Here is a 23,885-nt window from a genome sequence, read left to right as displayed (position 1 = left end):
CAGAGACAGAAATCCAAAGCCTATGAGCACAAAGTCTTGCTGGACTGGATGGGATTGCCTCCTATTGATCTCCCATGGTGACATGGCTCTAGCCAGTGCATCAACACCCTGAAAGCAGAGCTACTTGCTGTAACATGCATTTCTCTGTAATTTCAGACAGTTGAGAGCCAACTAATGTCTGCCAGCTTGATCCCAGAGCCTCATTCGTTGCGATGAGGGCTCTAATAATGTCTTCATTTTCCTGGAGACCATGACCTTTCTCTGACTCAGCCCGTGCAGTTTGAAGACAGCCTGGCCTGCTGACCTGTTAGATCAGGACAGATCAGACAGCCCTAGGCTGGAGGGTAGCAAACATTCCTTCCAGAGGTGGCCCTGTACAGGGAAGAAAAGGGTGCCCTACAGTGCATCCCCTTGGTCAGTCACCCAGGCAATTCATGGGTGTCCGAAGCCACTATAAAGGCTTGGAATGATTTTCTCTCCATCTCCCTGAGTAGTCTTGGTGGCATCCAGCCTCTCCCAATTAGTGTGGGCTGCAGACATGCAAATTCATTTTTACATTAGCTTCAGAAAAACATAATTAAGAAGTTGTCTGATGAAGAGGGGAGAAAAGAACATAATGTATTCCAGGGCCGAACTGCAGATGACTTTCCAGAGCAAGCGTTTGGGATTAGCCACACCAAGGCATCCTCTTAGCATAGGTAATCAAGGGCTGGCTTCCAGGCCCCTCTGTGGAACCTGTTGAAATCTCTGGGGCCAGCAGGTCAGAAAGGACTAAGGCTCTACACAAGACCCACTTTCAGGACACCCCTTCAGCCTGGGAGCAGCCCTTTTGATGTTTATTCATTTTGTCTGTCCTTCCAGTACCAATTGAATTAATTCCTGAGTTTCATGGACCATAACACTGATATGCCTCTGCCAGCCTACGGAAAATTCTGTCGCCTTTGACAATTTGACATGCATTTTTCTGTAGTGATAGAGAGGAGGATGAGAACCGTCTGGTTAAAGGCTATAGGCAAAACTCCCCCAACCGCCCCCCAGTTTCAAAGAGAAATACTTCACGCTACCAAGAGGAGTCTATCAACAGACAGGGATTAAATATTCATGCCACGATTCATGGTGCTGCTGTTTGGAGGTGATGAATGAAGTATAAGTTTCTTATAAGAGCCATTGTCAACAGCCACAGTTGTCAGGCTGTGATATATGTCAAGTGTACTTGAGAGTATTTCTGTTGGATTGTCAGGCTTTCCTTATCAGAAAAACCAATGAATCACTGGATTTAGTGTTTCTGAAACAAACAGGGTCTTGCTCAACAAAAGAGAAGTTAGAAAGAAGCTGTGTTCCCACCCCATGCTGGTGGTTTCTTGCAGATGTTGACCTTAGCTGTGGAGATGGGCATGTCTTGCTTCCTAGCACTGCTGAATTGCACACATTTGGACTTCTAGAAGCATCTAAACCAGGATCCCAGATTTCATATCTCCCAGAGAACCATGAATCCCCTGCCCCATTCAAAGGACTGAATTCATGGGGTGGGAGTCTGCTTCTCTACTCCACTTGAGTCATGACCCCAGGAATTCCCGAACTTCTTCTTGTCCAAAGTTTTCATCTGTTTCCAAGGTTTCCATTGAGCAGTAATTCAACCTACAGCTAATGAAAACATCTATGTGTTGGATCCAGTCCATAGAGACTTTAAGTTTACAGATTTCACTAGGATGTGAAGAAGTTATGTTTGTTCAATGTCTGTGTCATAAGGATCACAATTGAGCCACAAAAGGATTGAGGAGCTGACACCTGCCACAATATGGAGGAGCCTGGTATCATCAAGCCAGACACAGAAGGCCACACACGGCACAATTCAGTTCACGTGCAACGTCCAGAACAAGGCAATCCCCAAGACAGGACTTGGATGAGGGATTGTCAGGGCTGTGTGTTGGGGTGTGGGGCAAAGCTAATGGATGACTTCTTTTTGAGGTGATAAAATTGTTCTAACATTGTAGTAATGTTGCACCTATCTGTGAATATATTAAAAACAAGTGGACTACACAGGGAATAAGTTATGCTTATTTTCCTGTTTCCCTAGGAAAAGCAAAGAAGGAAAAAACTTCTATGTCTTTTTGAGTGTGGAGTTGAATTTGTGAGCCCCCCAAATCATGGCTACCATACCTCTCTTCCCCAGCTTCCTAGGAAATACCTCACCAAGACCCAATTCCAAAGTCAGACTCTGGTGTCAAGTTTCTGGAGACTGTGGAGCACTGCTAGATTCTCCTGAAACATATCACATGTTGTTTTTTGACATCCCATCCCTGCCATATTTTGCAACCATCCAGCCCATGGTGCCCTTAAGGATTAAAAAAAGAGGAAATTCCACCATTCTGTGCTCTTTCCAGGGCTGGGCTGGAGTCCTGAAACAGCCAGTCAGACTCAGCTTCACATTTAGTCACCAATACTGGGTCTTCTCCCTCTTCCTTGGAAATTCCTCTTAAAAAACTACAATCTGAGGGAGGAAATTGGTTTCAAGTCTTAAACTCATTAATATACCTTTGTCTTATCCATCAAAAGGAGCTATACAACCCAGTATGTAAGGGACACAGGTTAATCTGAACCCCTTTCCTAATACAACACAGTGGAGCCCACGGGAGTCGTCTACATAACAATGTGCTCTTGTTAAAATCCCACTGGCTACCATAGTTTTTATTAATGCTTTCTTAGTGCCTCCAAAGTACTTTTTCTGATTTTCATCTGCCATCGTACTTAGTAGCAAATGCAACAAATAAAATCCCGTGCTTGACCACATCTTTGAGGACCCCAGGATCCTGTGGTTGATTGGTTTAGCAGCTTTCTAAATTTAAATAGAAGTGGTGGCATAGCCCCGAGTTCTCCCCACTGTCAGAAATTCCTTTTTGAGGGGATTTCATCTAATCAGCTTAAGGAGTTAATTAAACAGCTGTCACTTAGCTCCTTAATTCTGGAATGAGATGCTAAATAAGATTTGAAATTAGTTATGCAAAACTAAGAAGTGCTTTTGGGATACCAGATTTCTTCGGATACCCAGGATAAAGAAAACCTGGCTCCCAAACAGTATGGGTTGTGGGGTGAGCCAGAGAAATGAATCAGGGTCCTGGGAAAACGCTCGCTTCTCTGCTCCTGAAGACAGACAAGTAAAGCCAAGCAAAGGTTCACAACTGACCCTTGTTTTGTTCAGGTTTCATGTGGTTTTCACAAAAGGTACGCCAAAAGCCCAAGTCAGGAGATTTCACATAAAAATAGTGATTCCCAGTTCCTGTGGAAAATCCCGGATATGAGCAAATCTGTCCACATTCCTACAATAGCCATTACCTGGAGCTGAGACTGCCCACGTTGGACCAGGCGTGAGATGCTGACTGCCAATGGGCTATAACTACGTCCAGAACCAGGTAAAGCCTGGGTCAGACCCTCAACACAGGACATTGTCAAGAGCAAGCTGGGTGACAATGGTCTGGTCCCTTGAAATGCCTCAAGAATCTGGAGGTTCTGAAAACCCCTGGAGGGTACATGAAAGAGGAAAAGCTCGAGGCCAAAGGCCACCTGTATCCTGCGACTCTGCCCGTGTGTTTCTTCCAAGGGTAAACCTGCAGTGGCTTTGCATGAAGGTAGCCAAGCACTCATGTCTTTGTGTTCAATTCTGCCATGTTTTCACTGGGGGCCTCCAGTGCTGAGGGCATGAGCCAGTGCTTTCTGTGCATGAATGTGAGCCCCATGCTCTACAGGGATTTTGGCTCCAAATCAAACACAGGAGGCCCCAATACCACAGCTAGCATCGTGCTGGAAAACCCCTCAAGCCACCTGTAAGAGGGAGTCTGCAGGATTCAAATTCTCTAGTGTTTCCATCAGCGCTGAGACATTACTTTCCTTGGTTGAGTACCATGTACTCACTTGTGCTTGTGCTCAGGGATCCTGTGTATGAGAAATCTGTGTCCTTCATCCTAAAGTGACTCTCTATCTGTGCAATGAGAGGTCCCACTTCGAGTAGCCTTAGATGCTGACAGTCACTGAGGGAACAGGGACCTCCTTCCTCCCATCTTGACCTCACTCCAAGACAGGACATGAAGTCACCGAACATCATGGCAACTTATGTCTTCCACCATCTCTCCTTCCTTCCCTCTTCCTCCTTCTCTCCTTTCTTCTTCCCTCCTTCTCTGTCTTGCCCTTTCCTTTGGCCAAGAACGCATTGAATCCATATATTGTGGTAGTGTTCAACCTTATTGAGAAGTTAAAAACACTCAACAGTTGCACACATTAGTTCCATTCTAACAAGAACTCTTTGAGATATATGCTGCTTGAAGCCCTGCTTGCCAGATATAGAAAGCAAGGTACAGAAAGAGTTTCAGTAACTTGTAAAACCATCAGCTAGGCAATGGCACTGCAGGGATTTGAACACAAGAAATGAAGTCCAGAGTCTGAGTGCTAACATATACCAGGAGTAGTGTATCTCACTTGAGTCTCTTTTAGTACAAGGAAACTTGACCCCTAAGAGCTCCTGTACCTCATCCAAGGCCACTTAGCTGATGCTTTGTGCCTCTAGGGCTCAGACCTTTTAGGATGCATGAATGTGGGCCCCATGCTCTACAGGGATTTTGGCTCCAAATCAAACACAGGAGCCCCCAATACCACAGCTAACATCATGCTGGAAAACTCCTCAAGCCACCCGTAAGAGGGAGTCTGCAGGATTCAAATTCTCTAGTGTTTCCATCAGCGCTGAGACATTACTTTCCTCCTGTTCCCAGGGGCCCTGGCATGGCTAGAAGTCTGACGTCTGGAAGTCAGGCAGAATGTGTAAAGATAAACAAGGCCAAAATATAGCACAGCCACTGTGTTATAAGTACCTACACACACTCAGCCTCACATCAACCCCGTGAAAGGAAGCGTTAACAACTCCCTTCTGCAGAGGAGAAAACGGAGGGACAGTAGTCTGCACGGTCACAGAGCTAGCAGGTGCAAGAAGCATGGTTCTGAGGCAGGCTGTCTGGCTCCAGGACCAGTACCCTTCACTCTACATTCACCCCCCCGTCCATATTTTATTCAGTGTCTCAAAGTATAAGCAATGTGCACACTGATTATTTCCACCTGGGGACGTTAAGACAGATGTAGCATTTGAGGTGCACCTTGAGCTTAGCATTTTAGTATAATCCTTAATGTCCCCATCTTTATTGAACGCCACAGGTATAAGGCAACATAATACATAGTTTAAAAATCGGCTCATGTTCCATTTCCAAGTGCATGTCTGCGGCGTAAAGCCAGCTCTCGTTACGCAAAGCCCTGTCCACAGAGGAACCCATACTCCCCGCTGACATGAGGACATCGGGAGTTTCCCCTCCTGCCTCTGCATTGTTTAAATCACTCCCATTCTTCTGTATGTGCATTTATTAAAACGAGCCTTACATCTAATAAGAAAAAGTTACCCATATGAACTGAGATTGACTGCCACCTGGAGACATTTGTAATTGTCACAACCAAGGCTGGAGGTAGGAAGGGGTGTGCGTTAGGCACACTTTTTGTCACTGTGACAGGTACCTCAGAGAAGCAATGTGACAGAGGAAAAGTGTCTTTTGGCTCATGGTTTCAGAGGTTTCAGTCCAACATGGCGGAAGGGAGTGGTAGAGCACAGTTGTTCACATCATGGCCACAAAGCAGAAAGAGAGAGAGAGAGAGAGAGAATAAAAGAGAGAGAGAATGAGAGAATACTTGTGCTGGGGGCTTCCTCCTTCTTTTGTTCCATCTTGGCCTCAGCCTAGTGGACGGTGCAGCCATCTTTGTTAATCCTTTCTAGAAATGGCTCCACAGACACACCTAGAGCTATGCCTTACTAATCTCCTAGGTGCTTCTCAGTCCAATCAAGTTGATGTTCACTATTAGCCACTCCAAATTCTGCTGTCATCTGGTGTGTAGGGGCCCAGAGACACAGTCCTGCACCTCCTAGCTTATAGAATATTCTACTGACAGAGAACTATCTGGCCCAAAACATCAGCACTGTAGAGACTGAGAAGGCCGTGATGAGCAGTATGATAGACGTATTCCTGGTTTCAACTGTTAGGCTCAACGTTTCCACAGAGCATGCAAGAGTCCAGTACATGGCAGAACATGAGGCTGATGTCCTCGAGGTCGAGAGAAGTAAGAAGAGCTGGCAAGTTAGAATGGGAGAAAAGGGTGGTGCGAGCAGGGCTCGGCTTTCCACCTTGCCAGGTGGGCAAGTGTGGTCCCACTTCCCTGCACGAGAGGCCCTCAAAACCTAATAGCAGAAAGTAACAGACATTCAGCTTAGTTTTTGGGTCCCTTGTCCAGTGCAGTAAGGCAGAGGCTGGTAGTCCTCTCAATGGCCTCCTCTGTCGCACATCTGGCGGGTCACCTGCTGATCAAATCACTCAAACGTGGCCTCTCCATGTGGCCAGGCTTCCCTCCAGCATGGCAGCTGAGTTCCAGTGGCAAGTGTCCCAAGAAAAGCCAGCTGGAGGCTGTATGGCCTTTGGTGATGGAAGCTCAGAAGTATGACATCATGTCCACTGCATCCGGTTCACCAGTCTCGTGGCACTGACAGGCCTTAGGGAAGCAAGGGCAGCCAGGCTCCACCTCTGCACCGCAGAATGTCAAAGAACCTCCAGGAAATGTTTCCAAACTGCTCAGGGATCCAGATGTTATCTCTTTCCCTCCCATCTTGATTGGGGCATAATTGACAACTAAAAATTATATTTAAATTATACAACGTGCTGTTTTGATTACATCACGAAATGATTACCACTATCAAACTAGCTAATACATCCATCAGCTCACAAGTTTTTTCTTCTCTTTTTGTAATGAGAGCATTTAAGAACCAGTCTCTTGGCAAATTTCAAGTATATAGTATGTTATTATTGACTATTCTCCCCAGATAGTACACTGGCTATCTAGAACTCACCCGTCTTAAAATTGCAACCTTGTGCCCCTGATCAAAACTCCTATTTCCTCTACCCCAGCACTAACAGAAGGGCACCCACCCTCACATTCTGCTTCTTTTCTTTAAACTCCAGCTGCATGTGGGGTCCACAGCATCTGTCTGTCTGTATGCCAATATCTCTTGATCAGAGCTGTTTCCTTAAAATTATCAATAGAGAAACCCAAGCAAGAGCAGGTATATTGCTAAGTAATAAGAGAAAACATAAAAACTCACAGCACACCATCATGGCAGTGTTTGCTACTTCTGTGAGAGGAGGAATGGGGAACACAGCTTGGGCAAACAAACAAGAGGTAAGGACAGGGTGACAGGTCATTATTCCACTTATTAAGCTATTGATAAAATTACCTAAAATTATTAGGTAAGAGATTAAATAGCACCTATCATACCAGAAATTCAGCAGAACAAATCCAAAACTGTTGTGTCAAGAAAGAGTGAGTGATCATATATCTATAGATATGTGGGGGAAAAAACCTTCATAACACAGGAGAGAGGACACAGGGGACGTGGGCTGCCCTCTGCCACAGCTGGTCATAAACTCTTTAGCAAATGCAGTATTTTAGCAATGAGCAATTTATCACCCTGATAAGATGGTTAGTTTCCCACTTATGAAAAGGAAAGGGAATCACTCTGTGGTTGGGTGTGTCTAGTGGGGTGGAGAAGCCAATGTGTACAGACTGCAGACTTGTAGGCTCTGCTGTGGAAAATCTCACGGCTTCCCTGAAGATGGAAGAATTATTTTCTTTTATTGCAGTGTGGCAGGTAAAAGTGCAATAATTCTCGATGCCATGCCACAGCCATTAAACCCAGGTGCTGATGCTCTTTAAGAAGCAGAGTGGTTTATAAATCCGTGTGTGACACAGGTGCCAGGCTGAGTCATGCTTCCCCCTGGTTAACAGAGGCACGCAGGTTATTTTTGGCAATGCTACATTATTGCTAATTAGACCTAGTATTTCTGTGGTCATTGAATGACTCTTCTGTTTAATGTGAAAAACCCACAGTCCATCATCACTGTGGTGCTTGTGCAAACAAACACAAGGCAAGGGTGGAGTGATAAGTGGAGTGAAGATCAGGTCATTGATCTTCACTTGGAAGTGAAAAGAAAACACACTAAGTAAGAGCTTGCTACAGGGGACATCAGGTCTCCAGACTGGCTTAGGCTGGACTTGTCCAAATTCCCAACAGAAATCAGGGCAGTCAGTCAGGAGGAAGGCTCACCGCCCAGTGCGTGGAGAAACTATCAAGGTCTCAGATCTGAGCAATCTAGTCTGGCCTGGGAGATAGTTCAGAATTTGATGAATGTATTTTTTGTACTTGAAGCTGGAAACGGTTGCCATGTATTAGTCAGGTTGGATTAGGTTATAATGCAGTAACAAGTAGCACCAAATCACACTGCAGTGAGATAAGAAAAGCATAGCTACGAGTCCTGCTACCTGTCCAGCACGGGTCAGTAGGAAGCTGTTCTTCACACAATGACTCAGGTGGCTAAGCTATTGGAGGCTCCACCATTCTGTAGCCACACCAACTGGGACAGGTGCCATCCTCAATCACCAGGCAGGGGATGAGAAAGAATGGATAACTGAGAAGGAAATTGTGTTTTCAAAAGAAACACAATTTTAGTGGCTAAGAGTGCTCACATACCTCTACCATTACCTAACATGAGGTGCCACAAGGACGTGGAAAACACAGAGTAGCGAACCAGAAATGTGCAGAGCCTTCCTTTGTCTGCCATGAACTGGAATTCACCTGCCTTACATATGCACCAGTGTCTGGAAGGATTGGTCAGAAATCTCTTCTGATTGGTCAGTTTCTAAGCACATCAGGCTTGGGGTGTGACTTAAGTGGTAGAGCACCTGGCCCTGAGTCCAAACCCCAGTACCACCAATAAAAGAAAAAAACCCTTTCTCACACCTATGCATATCAGGTTTAGTTTTTTGTTTTTGTTTTCATTTTTATATCTGAATTCTTAATAGGATATCATATAGAAGGAAAAAAAATCATATTACATCTGGCCTGATCATCTGTCTTAAACTAAACAATATATGTATTTTGCCACAAAGTCTAAATTCTCACTTTTGTGGCTCTTTGACATTCGATGTTCTGGAATACAGTCTACTGTAGACAGTTAGTCTTACGAAGTTCCGTTTTTCTGTGGTGTTGGGAGGTAGGGTTGAAGGTGAACAATGCCAATGTTTTAATGTTTTTAATTGAAGAAAATGAATAAACTTAGAAGATACGACTTTTTGTACTCTACCATTAGGCACAGCCTCGAGCGTATAGTATTGATAAATGCAGTGGAAACCTATCGTTTGCAGCTGCCTGAAAGATATCCTGTCTACACCATGGTGGATTCTGACATGTATTTCTTCTTGGCTTTATCTGAGAGGGTGTCTGTGAGAGCAGCTTCTAGAATGCACCTGTGTACTATTTTGTTTTCAATGTGGGGACACCTCCATTTTCCTGGATGTGGGAGAGACTTGAGGTTCTAGAATCATCTGCTGGGTGTATAAGATTTCTAGTCACTCAGGTGACTCATGGCATTGTCATTCCAGCCACCGGTCTTTTATTTTTTTCTTTTATTATTCATCTGTGCATACAAGGCTTGGGTCATTTCTCCCCCCTGCCCCCACCCCGTCCCTTACCACCCACCCCGCCCCCTCCCTCTCCCCCCCACCCCCTCAATACCCAGCAGAAACTATTTTGCCTTTATTTCTAATTTTGTTGAAGAGAGAGTATAAGCAATAACAGGAAGGAACAAGGGTTTTTGCTGGTTGAGATAAGGATAGCTATACAGGGCATTGACTCACATTGATTTCCTGTGCGTGGGTGTTACCTTCTAGGTTAATTCTTTTTAATCTAACCTTTTCTCTAGTACCTGTTCCCCTTTTCCTATTGGCCTCAGTTGCTTTTAAGGTATCTGCTTTAGTTTCTCTGCGTTAAGGACAACAAGTGCTAGCTAGTTTTTTAGGTGTCTTACCTATCCTCACCCCTCCCTTGTGTGCTCTCACTTTTATCATGTGATCAAAGTCCAATCCCCTTGTTGTGTTTGCCCTTGATCTAATGTCCACATATGAGGGAGAACATACGATTTTTGGTCTTTTGGGCCAGGCTAACCTCACTCAGAATGATGTTCTCCAGTTCCATCCATTTACCAGCGAATGATAACATTTTGTTCTTCTTCATGGCTGCATAGAATTCCATTGTGTATAGATACCACATTTTCTTAATCCATTCATCAGTGGTGGGGCATCTTGGCTGTTTCCATAACTTGGCTATTGTGAATAGTGCCGCAATAAACATGGGTGTGCAGGTGCCTCTGGAGTAACAGTCTTTTGGGTATATCCCCAAGAGTGGTATTGCTGGATCAAATGGTAGATCAATGTTTAGCTTTTTAAGTAGCCTCCAAATTTTTTTCCAGAGTGGTTGTACTAGTTTACATTCCCACCAGCAGTGTAAGAGGGTTCCTTTTTCCCCACATCCTCGCCAACACCTGTTGTTGGTGGTGTTGCTGATGATGGCTATTCTAACAGGGGTGAGGTGGAATCTTAGCGTGGTTTTAATTTGCATTTCCTTTATTGCTAGAGATGGTGAGCATTTTCTCATGTGTTTTTTGGCCATTTGAATTTCTTCTCTTGAGAAAGTTCTGTTTAGTTCACTTGCCCATTTCTTTATTGGTTCATTAGTTTTGGGAGAATTAAGTTTTTTAAGTTCCCTGTATATTCTGGTTATCAGTCCTTTGTCTGATGTGTAGTTGGCAAATATTTTCTCCCACTCTGTGGGTGTTCTCTTCAGTTTAGAGACCATTTCTTTTGATGAACGAAGCTTTTTAGTTTTATGAGGTCCCATTTATCTATCCAGCCACCGGTCTTTGGAGGCACACCGGGATCTGTTTCATCAATACTGAGGACATTCACTTACAAATCCCCTTTCTGTTTAAACAAGCTGGAGTGGATCCCGTTGTCTGCAACTAAGAACAATTCTGTATTTCTTGAAATCAAACATTATTTCCAAGGTATTTTGAAGAACGGGTACAGATGATGACAAATAAAGTATGTGTTTTATTAGTTATTTAAGTGTTTCTTTTTTTGCTTGTTTGGATTACATATTTTGGAGAACAAATAGTCGTGTGTCACTTAAGGATGGGGTATGCTCTGATAAATGCATCATTTCATTAGGTGACTTCCAAAGTGCACTTCCGTGACTTAACATGACTTTGGCCATGTGCAGATACCGTAATCTTCACAGAGCTGTCCGTCACTGTCTGGAATGTTGTCATGGGGCGCCGTGCTGTACTTTTGGCCAAAGTGTCAGGAAGAGAGTAAAAATGTTGTCACCCAACTGTGTTCCTAAGAGTGAGAGTGCAGAGCCAGCTCCCCACCAGTCCTGTCCCCGTGGAGCCTCAATCTGGGGCGTGTGCACTCATCATCTCCCGGTGGCCATAGGGTCACCAGCATGTCTGTCTTTGATCCTGTGAAGCCTTAGATGTGGTCTTACCAGATGAGCTTTTAGTCTCGTGTAGGACTCTAAGCACAAAGTAATGACACTTTGATTCTGAAACCTGCTGTGTAAATCAGTATATATGTCTCCATGCCTGTGTGAATGGCCAGGTGTGTTTCTTGTTCAAAATGAAAGTAAATACTTACTGGGTATTCCATTATGCATGACCTCCCCCTGCATGGTAGTGATTTTATAACATCTAAGTCCATTACTGGACCCGATATCCTCCCAAGCTTCCCCCATTCCCTCTGGGCACTGCCATCTGAGTGGGACTTGTCCTTTCCTCACCTGTTCCCACCTCAGATCACTCCAGAAAACTTCCCAGATTCTGCTCCAGAGCTTCCCTGACATCACAGGGTCCTGTAACTGAGCTTGGAGTTTGCACACCTGAGGGGACATGCAACCCAGGAGCACAGGCTCACAGCCATCATAAGACAGTTCCAGGAGGGGAGGCTCCCGCAGAACCGAGTTCTCCTCGGCCACAGTTGTCACTCACCCTGGCCGTGACCTTGGCTTCCTCCATCCCTGCCCCCACTGCTCACTCCCTCCCTCACTGCACCCCAGCCGAGTCCCGGGCTTCACTGTGGGATCTTGCATACGTGCTGAGGAAGGATAAACACAACATTTAACTCTCACACTCACCAGTAAGAGTGAGAGCTGTTGAGGGACCCGAGATCAATCCTGGTTATGGCTATGTACCAGCTGCATCTCAATGAGCGAAGAAAGCTATAAAGCAATGGCCTTCATCTATAATCCTTCCGGTCAGCCTTACTCACCACAGTACTTTGTAAACAAAAGACGCTGAGTCTGCTCAAGTTTTGAAAACTCATTTATTGAAAAAAAGGAAGGCTCTCTCTGGGGATGAAGAGGAAGCCAGACAAGCAGTCCTCAGGAATGGCTGGAACCAGGACAACACCGCTGGAGCCACTGACCACAGGACAAGGCACAGAATTCCAAGTGTCCCAAGTGAGGGCAAATGGGATCCAGCCCCTGGGTTCATGCTTCACTCCCCTGGAGCGAAATCCAAATATCAGGAAAAGTCTGCTTGTCACAGCCTCAGAGCCTCCTGTCTACCTGGCCAGGTGACAGACATTTGTCCCATCCTGAAAGCCTGGTGCAGAAAAGGGGCAGCTTCCCGAGGCAACCTGATGTCCTGCTACACAGAAAGAGGGGAGAATCACTTTCCTTTGATAAAGGTTTGGGGGAATTTATCTCAGTCTGTAGCAAGGCACGACCCTCTCTCCAGGTCCCTGTTCACAACCCCATCAGAAAATCTCTGTCTCTGTTCCCAGGAACAGGAGCTTATCAAACCTGGTAGCTCTATGTCTCTCTCTTCAAAACACCATCCCCAGATATGTCTCCTGCAGACTTCCGTGGTGCAGAGACACGCATGGAGGTCCAGGCTGCCGGATCAGAGCTGGCGGGCTTGGAGGAGCCTCCGGCTTCTGGTAATGCTGATCCAGAGCTGACTTTCCCCATCAAGGGAAGCTGGGCTGTCCAGCCAGTGCTGAACCATTTGCTCTGTGGGATGGCTGCCCCCTTCCGCCTTTCCTCAATGTGGGGCTCTCAGGCTGCCTCTGATATGCTTGTGCAGAGAGGAAGCAGCCCAAACTACATTTATTTTTATCTCTTCTACCCTTATTTATCTATTTTAATGTATTTCAGAACCACATCTTAAAATGGCAAGTGATCCCCAAAGTAACTGTGATAATGCTTGAGACAAGAAAGAAAAGAAAGAAAAAGCTAGTGTATTTTCCTATTTGGAATAATTAAACAATTTAACTCACTCATGTCAGCAGGAGAATGATGACTGTGAGGCTGGAATTATCTACGAGTAATTGAATGCAAAACACAATGGTCGAAATGAGTAATCTTAATATTCTTTCTGCGAAGGAGTTTGGAAGTAGAAATTCAGAGTCAGCATGGCAACACATCCAACATCCAGGACCTTTCCCATTTCTGCCCAGACACTGTATTAATTTCTTAGAGCTGCTAAAACAAAGCACCATGAACTTGGTGGTTTAATGAATCCCCGCCCAGTTCTGGTGGCCAGAGTGAAATCCAGGTGTCTACAGGGGCCAGCCCTCTGACGGCTCTGAGAGGACGATGATCCTGTTTCTTCCAGCTTCTGCTGACCGAATACATCCATGACACTCCTCAGTTTGGAGCCGAATCACTCCGCTCTTGGCTCCACCCTCACATGGCTCCTTTCCCTGGATGTCTATCATTTTTTCCCCTTATTAAAAGGCCTCCCGACATAGGCTCAGGACACACTTCACTCCTGTGAGACCTCAGCTTAACTAATTACCTCCACTAAGACCCAGTTTCCAAACAAAGTCACATTCTGAGGTTCCAGGTGGAAAAGAATCTTATACTCCACCCACCAGCCATGGTTCTCACTGATTTATATCAAAGATCAGAGCAGCTTATGCAGGTGTCAGTGCTTCTAAACACTACAAATTTTAGTTCACATAAATCTGCCCTTCGTGTGGAAGCTGGAGGGAATCAGAATTCAGTCGCTTACTCATTGATACCCATAGGTGGTGTCAAAGGCAGGACTCAAACCCAGGAAATGCAAGGAGCGACCCCTGGTTCTTTGCCACTGCTCTGTGCTGAAACCCAGTGGTTTCATCCCACACCTGAGCCTGCGGGTCACAAGCCCAGCATTACCTATGCATTGCATCAGGCAAGATGACCTACAGAATTGTTTTGTTGTTATTGTTCATTTGTGTTTTAACAAACTTTTCTGGTATCTTCATTAAGTAACTTCCAATTATACCTCAGGAACCAGGACCAGGTCACAGACAGAGAGCTGCCAAAAGATGTTGTCATTTGATCTGGGCATGTTCCAGATACAGTATGAAGAAGGGACAAAGCAGAATGGATACTGGGAGGCAAAGGACCGTCTGTGACACACTGTCAGTCAACTTTCACATCCAAAATACCTGAGATAATCACCTTACAAAGAGGAAAGTTTCCAGTTACGGAGGTTCATGGATTTGTAGGGTCAACCATTGGTCAATTGGTCCCATTGTTTTGGACCTGTGGTGAGGCAGCACCTCGTGGCTAGAGCAGTAAAGCTGTTCACCTCATGACCAGGAAGCAAAAAGAGAAAGAGACTGGGGTCCCATTGTCCTCTTCAAAGGCACATTCCCTGGTGATGTAAGCACCTCCCACCAGCCCCCACCTCTTAAAAGTTCCACCACCTTCCATAAGCGCGGTGCTGGGGACCAAAAATTCAACACATGGACCTTTGGGAGACATTTAAGATCCAAAGTATTGCAGGCTTTGCAATGTCCCTGGAGAGAAGGATGGGGGGGTTAAGTCTAATTAAGACACATTGTAGCACATATGTAAATGTCACAATGTATCCTCCTGTACAATTATTATACGCACATAAAAATTTCCTTGAAACAAATTAAAATGGAAATGCAACATAGCAAAAGCTGTGGAATATAATTTTAAAAAAGCTTTCCCTTCAACGTAATGTTTCTCTCTACTATTTTTTCTTCAGTGACTTAAAATTGATTTTAAGAGTGAGCATGAAAAAAATGGCTGGTGATACTTAAAGCAGAGTCTGAATACTAGCAGCATGAGGAAATTAGAACTGAACACACACTGTAACTCTGGTTCCATCCCAACAGACCTCTGTGTGTGTGACAAGCTCCAGTCTGTCAGTGTCCTGCATGTCCCCCTATACGGTGCCATGGCAGAGAGCTTCAGCCTGGTCCCCAGTGTCACCTGTGCCAGGAGCTAAACTGGGAGACGTAAGCTGCACCCACAATAGGCTGGGAGTGGGGACCAGTGCACCTGGCAGCCACTCCAGGAGCTGGTGTATAAATACCTCAGTTCCCCCAGACTCAGCCTTCAATAGGATTATTTACAGTTGTGTGTTTTTAACTTCCCTGCAGGAGATCACCATAACAACTTCTATCTTGACGCGTACATACATTCACGCGCACAGGGAGTACATGCTCGGTCTCATCGTGTGTAAATCCCTGCAGGACTGAGCACCGGCACCCACCATGGTGACTGACCCTTCCAAGTGAATTGTCTTGAGTCTTTGTGCCATGATCTAGTTCCAAGGGGACCCACAGAAGACATGGGCCACATTGCTCCAACAAAATGGAGACAGCTTTCCCTTCAATGGATAATTATAGGTTAGACCCCATGAAAAGTGTCTGTGGCCTCACTTCAGTGGCCAGACCTGTTCTCAAGGCCACATCCAGCCTCTTCTCTGCCTCTCTTCCTCCTCCTAGCCTCTCAGGAGCCCAGAGTGATGTGGCCAGAGCCCCAGGATGTCCTGACAGTGTGCACAGGACATCCAGGAAGCAGGACAGGTGGAGGGGGATGAGACAGTAAAGATGGCATTGGCTGGTATCGGGGACACAGTGTGGATCTGTGCCTTTGATTCCCAGTCTCTGGGGATCTGTGCTAAGGTGGCCCCACGGCAACAAGAAAGATAGTTGAACTTCTGAGAGTCTTACGGGGTTCTAGCATCAGAGCCCACTACCCTGTAGGTCATGACTCAGCCACAGCTAAGGCTGTGCCGTGTGCTACCACTGAACAAGAGTCACCTATGTCCTCCCCTCCTCTGAAGACTTCTGTGAGTCGTCTGCATACCGTCCACCTCTGGGGATAAAGAAGCACTGTGCAAGAGAGAAACTTCTTGATGTCAAACTGGAAACGCACGGGAGAATTGGCGAGAGACTGTGCCAGGAAGTACAGCCACGAATGCCCATGGAGGCCCTGTGCGCGGGGGGCGAAGGCATCTCAGACACTCGGCTTACGGCTCTCCCTGGTTATTCCTGGCGCCATCTTTCATCATGTCAACTCGCATAGAAGCCTTTTGATTCCCAAAAAGGAGGAGCGATTCTCTCTCCTTTCCTACTGTGGTAGTGATTTTCCTGAGCCTGGAGTCAAAGGCAAGACTCCGCTCCCCCAGCTGTTTCACTCCTTTATGACAAGCCAGTGCAGTGTGGGCCACCAAGTTGGAGCACTTTCCATTCTGTTCCAAAACACAACTCGTCTCTTTTCATCCTTCCCTCTAGAGCAGAAAACTATGCCTGGACTTCTTCCTTCCCGGGGGCAGCAGGGAACAGCATACTATTTGAATGTTGTAACTGCAATTTTTTTTAACTATATTTTTACCCAAAACGCAATAAAATGAAGTTAGGAACTTCCTAAAAAGCAAAAAGTGCACAGGTGACGAGACACTGAGAGGCCTGAGGACATCCAGTTGCCTCATGGGCTTCGAAACTCAGTGCTGTTCCCAAGGGGAGTCCTGTCTTTTAGAATGGTAAACGTATATTCATTGTGTGTGTGTGTGTGTGTGTGTGTGTGTGTGTGTGTGTGTGACCTCATCCAAAGGCAAATGAGCTCAGCATACAAGGCACTGCATCCTGTGGAAGAAGAGTACAAGCATAATTCCTGTAAGAAAAGTGGTGACGTCATTGTCCGACGATAAGCTTCCGTTCTGTCTGCAGACATGCGACTCACGGGCATTGTAGATTTCACATCTATATCAAACTCACAAGACTCTGTCAAGCCTCTCTCTACAAGGGATGGCTACAGGAAAGTGACAGCTGAGTCAGGGACCACCCGACCAGCCCTAGAACCTATGCAGACTTTGTGCCATCATTCTATCCAGCGGAGGCCAGGCAGGTGCAGACGGCACAGAATAAACACAGTGTGGCTGTGTTGGTGAAAGGCCTTAGGGACACTTGGCAAATGATGAAGCAAGTTCCATGCCTGAGCCAGGGACTTGGAAGCTGTGACTATGCAGAGACCTCGGGGAGGTGGCTGTTGGAACTCCGATCTTTCTGTGATAAAGGAGACTCACTGTGAAGAAGAATGAGGACTACTTCTTAGTTCTTGGAATAGTTGGCTCCATCTGAAAACTGGGCCCCTGGACGCTCTAGGCTACCACCCTTTCACACCCCACAAGAACACTTCACAATAAGTGAGGACAGACTGGGACCCACCTGGGCATCCCTCAGGGCACACCTGATTTGTAGAGGGTGAATTCGGTGGCAAAATGCATGCTTATGTGAGTGAGTGTGTGCAGTCCACCTATGTGTCACATCCGCGAGGCTGTGGCAGTGTCACAAGTACCAGCACTCCAGACACGTGTCAAGACCCAGATCCGATCGGAGTCTGGGAAGTGGTGGGAAATGAGAGAAAGCCAGCGCAAGAGCTGACAGCGAGACGCTGTGGTGTACCTCCTAGTTGTCTCCCACACAGTCTGTGAGGTTTCACTAACAGAAGCTCCTTTCCTTACCTCTTGCCCCTGGCCAATCATTGAATGCTTAAGTTGGAATCACTGTGTATAACTGTGGACAAGCTTTGAGTGGATTTTGTTCTTGCAGTGCTGGGGATCAAACCCAGGGCCTCGTGCGTGTGAGGCAAGCATCCACCACTGAGCTGTATCCCCAGCCCTTGTGTATAAGTTCAGACATAACTGAGTCAGTAACACATGAACCTGGGAGCCAAGATCCCTCCATACAAATCACACCCTTCTTCCTTCCTAGCTTTGTAACCTTGGGCAAAGTACAAAACTTCTCTGTGCCATCTATAAAAGAGATAGAATAATGCCTCTCTTATCTGGGAGCTGTGCAAATCACTGCATCAGTGTCTGTGAAGCCCTTAAAATGTTCCCGGCACACAGTAAGGGCCTGCACAAGCCTGTGCCAAACACAGTATGAATTAGGAATTTGTCAGAGAAACCCAGGCAATGGCATAAAATGACCTCTTGGCTGCCATGGCCCCTGGTGGGCCTTGAGAGCCTGGCTTTCTGAGCCTGGGTAAAAGGCTGGGGTATCTGCAAGGAGGCTGGGAAAGGTGGCTGCACATCCAAGGGGGAGGGCTCACTTCAGGAGGGAAGTGATGCAAAGTGTGTTTGGTCTTCCAGGAGGCAGAGATCATGAACACCGCCATCCTCACTGGGAAGACAGTGGCCGTTCCAGTGAAGGTGGTCTCAGTGGAGGAGGACGGCGCGGTGACAGGGTTGCTGGAGGCTGTGGAGTGCAGGTCCTCTGATGAAGACGTGGTAAAGGCAAGTCTACAGCTCCCCACCCCCACAGACACCAGCCATCACACCCAGCTGGGACTGGGGTCCCCCAGGTCCCTATTGTTTCATTCTGGTTATTCTGCTGCTTAAGTCACAAGAATCTTCCAGTCCCCTGGGTTGTGAAGCTTTCTCTGGACCTTCCGCATATGCCACGTGCCTTTGGCATCTTCCCAGCCCCTAAGGGACGGCAGGGGGTTACAGGGACTATGACCTTGATGGAGGTCACTCTCCACCTCGCCACCAGGCTGCAAACAGGCAGCAGGGAAAGGTGGGACCTTAACAGATGTACAGGCAGCACACTGGGGGATGAGTTTCTAGCCAAAGTATTTGTATGAAGTCATTGAGGTCTAAAAGACACAGTTGCACCCAGCTTTGATCTACAAAACCGGCCTGGGTAGAACTCTTCTCCGTTCTCCTTCCTGGCATCCACAATTCCACAGAGCTGCTCCATCCCTCCTTTTACCTCCCTTGGCTCTTTCCTTCCCCAGTCCCAGCCTCCTCTTTTCAAACTGAACGCAAAAATGATTCAAAACAAATGCATGCTGGGAGAAATGTAAAGCCAGGGACTCCAGCCAGGCTCTGCCAGCACCTTGCAACAGGCTTCCAGGTGGCAGGAGAAAAATAGATGTGAGCATCTGATGCCATCCACCCCAGAGCTGAAGCCTTGAGGACAAATGCCATGGTACCTCCTTGGGCCGCACTTTCCAGCAACACCAGGGTGAGGAGCAAAGTACCCAGAGGTGCCTGCCCCTCCCTTCTCACCTGTCCCCGTAGCAGGCACATCCCAGCCCGCAGCTCCTTCTGGACAGGATTTGCTTTTACCTCCCTGCTCAGAAGGCAACTGCCAGGGAGTGGTTCTGCTGCGTAGTCAAAACAAACAGAAATTGAATCCTCGCCAAGTGCTAGGGCCACAAAAGCCTGGGCACAATCGCTGTCCTTAAGGAGCCCAGAGAGACGGCAGAGGGGTAGGAAAGCGACAAGGCTGTGTGGTACATTGCATCATCTGCCACTCCAACCTACGTGTTCCAGAATCTTCTTCACGATAACACATGGCATCTCCTTCAGTTGCTCAGGCCCATATCTTGGCTCCTCTTAGATTTCTTCTCTCTCCCCCACATCCAGTTCTTCTGCAAATCCCGTTGGTGATGCTGTCCCAATACACCCCGATCCAACACTTGTGCTCCGTGACCTGCCACCACCCCAGCCCAGGACACAGAGCTCTCCTAGCCCGAGAGTTGGCCTTCTGTGGGTTCCCATGCCCAGCCTTGACCTCGAGCCTGCTCGCTCCCACCTGTCATCAATGCAGCAGCCAGGGTGACAGAGAAAATCTGCCGTGTCTCTCTTCTGTTGAGAGGCAGATGCTGGCTTCCCTTCCTGCTGCAAGGAGAGGGGTTGTTTGCAAGGATGGCAGAGTTGGCCCAGGCTGCTCACACTGGACCCCGCTCTTGTGACGCCCCCTCTCACTCTCTCGTTCCAGCCACGCTGGAGTCTAGGAGGCCAGGCACACCTCCCCTGCCTCTGCTTCTGTCTCTCCCTCACTTTGTCTTGCATGGCAGCCTTTCCTGAGCAACCATTTGTGAACTCTTCACGGATAGTCAGACACTGCCTTCTCCACCCCTGCTTAATTTTGATCCAAATGCATATATTTGTATATATATTTGTGTGTGTCATGTGTGTGTGTGTATACAAACATATATGTCGGGCATATCTTACACTTACTTATTCATACGTGTACTGAGTGTATTTTTTATTTGGGCTATTCACCGACTGACTGCCCTGGCAGGACTGCATGCTCCAGGAGGCAGGGTCTTTGGGCTCACTGTCTTCACTGCTGCACCCCCACCACTTACTAGTAGGTTGCTCAACAAACATTTGTGGATGATTGAATGACTAACACACAGATGCTCCTCCACTAACAATGAAGTCACCTCCTGACAAACCCATGTCACCAACAGCTACCCAGTGTCCTTCTGCTCTATCCAGGTAGGAACCATGAGTAGGCCAGGAGGAGCTCTTCTGGGGCTGGCGGTCGTGAGCTCTTGAGTAATCAAGGCCTAGGGGCTGGACTGGCAGAGTCAGAGGCTCACAGCTCCAAGCCCTGAAAGCTAGGCCATTGCTTTTGACTTTAGCAGGCAGAGACTTATGGCTCTGGACACTCAGGTTGGAGGCTCTTTGCTCTGGGCTTTAACCGGCAGCCTAGCACTTGGCAGCTGTTGTAATCCTGGACTTCCAGCAGCAGTGGGCGGCAGCAGGCAGCACCTGTAGTGTTACAGCTCCCGAATGGGCCTCAACTCCTACAGTGACTTGAGTTACAGCTCTTGGGTCTAGAATATCTGGGACCCTTGACATTTAACAGTTGGCAGCTCCCTAGAACTCTCCCAGTGACCAGGGCCCACTGCTTGTCATCTCTGGCTCTTCACCCACTGCTTGTCATCTCTGGCTCTTCACAGACATCTAACTTTCTTCAGCAGTGACCCCGCACACCCCTCTCTCACCTTCTTTCTGCTTCCACCATCCCTCGGTGTCCCTGTAGCCTCTGCTCCCCCTTGTTTCTGCCCCAGGTCACCCCTTCACTGCTACTGCTGATGTGCTCACCACAACTGCCCCTCCCACCATCTCCTGTTATCGGTGCCAAGCTCAGTCTGCTGTACTGATGCTAAAGATCAAGATAAGCAAGCACATCCCACTCTTTCCAGCCTTTTATTGGACCTAATATTGCCACACCAGGGACCAGCACAGGAGGGTCTTCCTGCAGATCAGGAAGTGAGCCAAACTGCCTGCTTAGCTAGCCAGGAAGGGGGTGTGGCAAGGGCATGTGCACCAATCACAGCAGACCTTTATGCAAATGAGGGTCCATGTTTGCACCAATCACAGCACCAGGGAAAAGTCTAATTGATATCAATTAGAGAGTCAAATTGCCTGACCCCCAATGCCTTAGCTTATTTAAAGGGGAAAAGACCATTAAAAGGGTGCGTTTAGGTTCTTTAGCAGTACTTAACAGTCCACTTGAGACTGCTGATGGGATCTTCTGCCCACTGCTATGCCCCCAATATCTTAAGAAAGTGTCTTATTACACTAGTCCAGGAAAAGAATAAAAATCTAAAATTCAAAGCATGATTCCTACTGAACTTGCATTGCTTCTACACCATCAGGAAGTCAAAATCCTAACTAAAGAACGTGAGCCTGGCCATCTGTAGTCATGAACAGGAAACACACAGGGAAGTCACAGAAGTCTCCTCACAGGAGATGCTTGAACTAAGACAGGAAGGGAGAATCTGTGTCCAATCTGCGGGATAGGTGGGGTAGGAAAAAGCATGACGGGGAAAGGGCAAAGCACAAGGAAAGTCATGGAGGATGTCACCTGTGACCTTATCCCCAGCCTGCAGCAGTGGCCACATGACTCAAGGTGGCCAGTCATTGCACTGCATCCTCCTGGACCATGGCCATTGGCTCAGAGCTAGGTGCAGCACCCTGAGATGCAGCCTTGAGACTTTGGCAGGAACTCTGGAGAAGGAAGGGGCCTCCTCTCCCTTTGTTCTTCATGGTACCACCGCCAGAGTCACCCTCACAGTCATCCTCAGAGGATGCAAGGGAAAATGGAAAATCCACAGTTTTCTGTTTTGCATCAGTCAACAGGTCTGACAGCTGATGTAGGACTTAAAACTGAAACCCACAGCCTCCACAGCTGTCATTGTGTCATTGCCCCACTCTACGGATCGCAGATGGTGACTGTCACCTGGAACCCATGGTTCTTTGGTGTCACTTGGAGGTCCTTGAGGATGAAAGTCAAAGGATCCTTGAAGGAGCATCAGCCCACAAGTGCTGTGCAGGATCCCGGAAACCTCTGGACAGGAACAAGTTCCCTTTAAAACCTCAGTATCTTTATCTTTGTCCCTTTTCTTCCATCCTCAGCCAGAGGCCCAGTAAACTCCAGGGGTCTCTGTCAAGCTTATCAAAACCTTTCCTCAGGAAATCACCAGAAAACTCATTCATACTGCATGGGAAATTACTCAGAAGTGTGTTCTTTTGTCCCCAAGGTTGCTTGGTTTTTTTGTTGTTGCTTCAGAAGGCAACAGATCCCAATGGTATTCTGGATGTTAGCGGTAACATCTAGTGTGAGTCTTGGGACTGGAAATAACAGAAAATCCCATCCATGTCATCTGAAGTTAAGAAGGAATGTTGTTCAGATGATTGAACAGTTCAGAGTTGGGGCTGTTTAAGGGGATTTTAGTCAGATCCTCAAAATCCATCACCAGAGATGCCTTGGATACACATCCTCTCTCCCGCCCTCCCTCCCTCCCTCTCTCCTCCCCTCCTACATTTGCACACTCTTTCTTCTTTATGCATTTCATTCTCATAGAGGTTATCGTTTCAGAACTGGCTCAAATCCAATCAAAAAGAAAACCTTCTTTGACATTCCAATATAAATCCTGGTATATATATCCTGATAGGACCTATTCCAGTCACCTCCTATTCTTCAGCCCAGGGACTCCCTGACCATATGGACTGTCACAAACCTATGTCCTCTCAAAGCACCTGAACTCCATGAGGCATTTGGGGAGGGGTCCCCAGGACAGGTCTGTGTGCTACTGGACCAGAAAGTAGCATGTACCCTATTGTCACTTAGAGGAGATGGCTCGGGTTTTGGAAATCTTAAACCCACAAACAACATGGCATGATGACTACTCTCCTGTGAGTCCCGCTGTCTCTGACACACTCAGGAAGACTGACAGGGCTCAAGTGTTACTCCTGGAAAGTCTGCAGTTTTGGTTGGTGTTGATTTTTCACTCACGGGCTCAAGTGTTCATCGCCACATCCTAGAAACAATGAAAACAGCTCAGTGTGGACCGCCCATCTCAGAAATGCCCACTGATGGCAGAAAAGAGAGTTTAGTGTCCCCACCCCAGACCACAGCTGAGTGCAGCAAGCATGCTTGGTCAGTCTTGGAACCACTCAGCATCTCAGAAACCACTGGCTTCCTCACCCCAAGAACACACCAGCTGGAAACCATAATGAATCTTGTCACATTCTCCCAGGCTGATCCACACAGACACTGTTTCCTTGTGAGAGCAGCAAACAACCACGAGGACAAGTGTCACGTTGGGGGCGGAAGCATGACAGGTAAGCAGCGCATAGTCACCTGGGAGGAAGAGAAGAGTGGGGATGCACAGATGTCCTCCTGAGCTCAGCTCTGCATCCCTGGCAGGTGCTGTGGTGTTGCACTGGAAAAGTCTGCTCTTCTTCACGGCAACTTTGCTCCTGGAGAGGGGAGTGCAGGGAGCCATCAAGATGTGTGCTTCTCTTTCGGAAATCCAGCCGGACTTCCATCCCCAAGCAGCCACACTGTCCCCAGGAGGG

The 23,885-nt window shown here is 47.2% G+C and overlaps 1 protein-coding gene across 1 annotated transcript in view; it reads left to right on the top strand.

Moving 5' to 3' along the window:
* Tmem132d (transmembrane protein 132D) overlaps positions 1–23,885 on the top strand; it is a 195,847-nt gene that overhangs the window by 86,979 nt on the left and 84,983 nt on the right. Inside the window, exon 3 of the mRNA XM_074060685.1 lies at positions 18,369–18,512. Coding sequence (XP_073916786.1) covers positions 18,369–18,512 — 144 coding nt within the window. The remainder of the gene's footprint in view (positions 1–18,368; positions 18,513–23,885) is intronic.

This window comes from Castor canadensis, chromosome 18, assembly GCF_047511655.1.
Source record: "Castor canadensis chromosome 18, mCasCan1.hap1v2, whole genome shotgun sequence".
NCBI classification, from domain to species: Eukaryota; Metazoa; Chordata; class Mammalia; order Rodentia; family Castoridae; genus Castor; species Castor canadensis.
The sequence above is the reverse complement of the archived record's forward strand: the minus strand, read 5'-3'. Positions and strand labels throughout refer to the sequence as shown.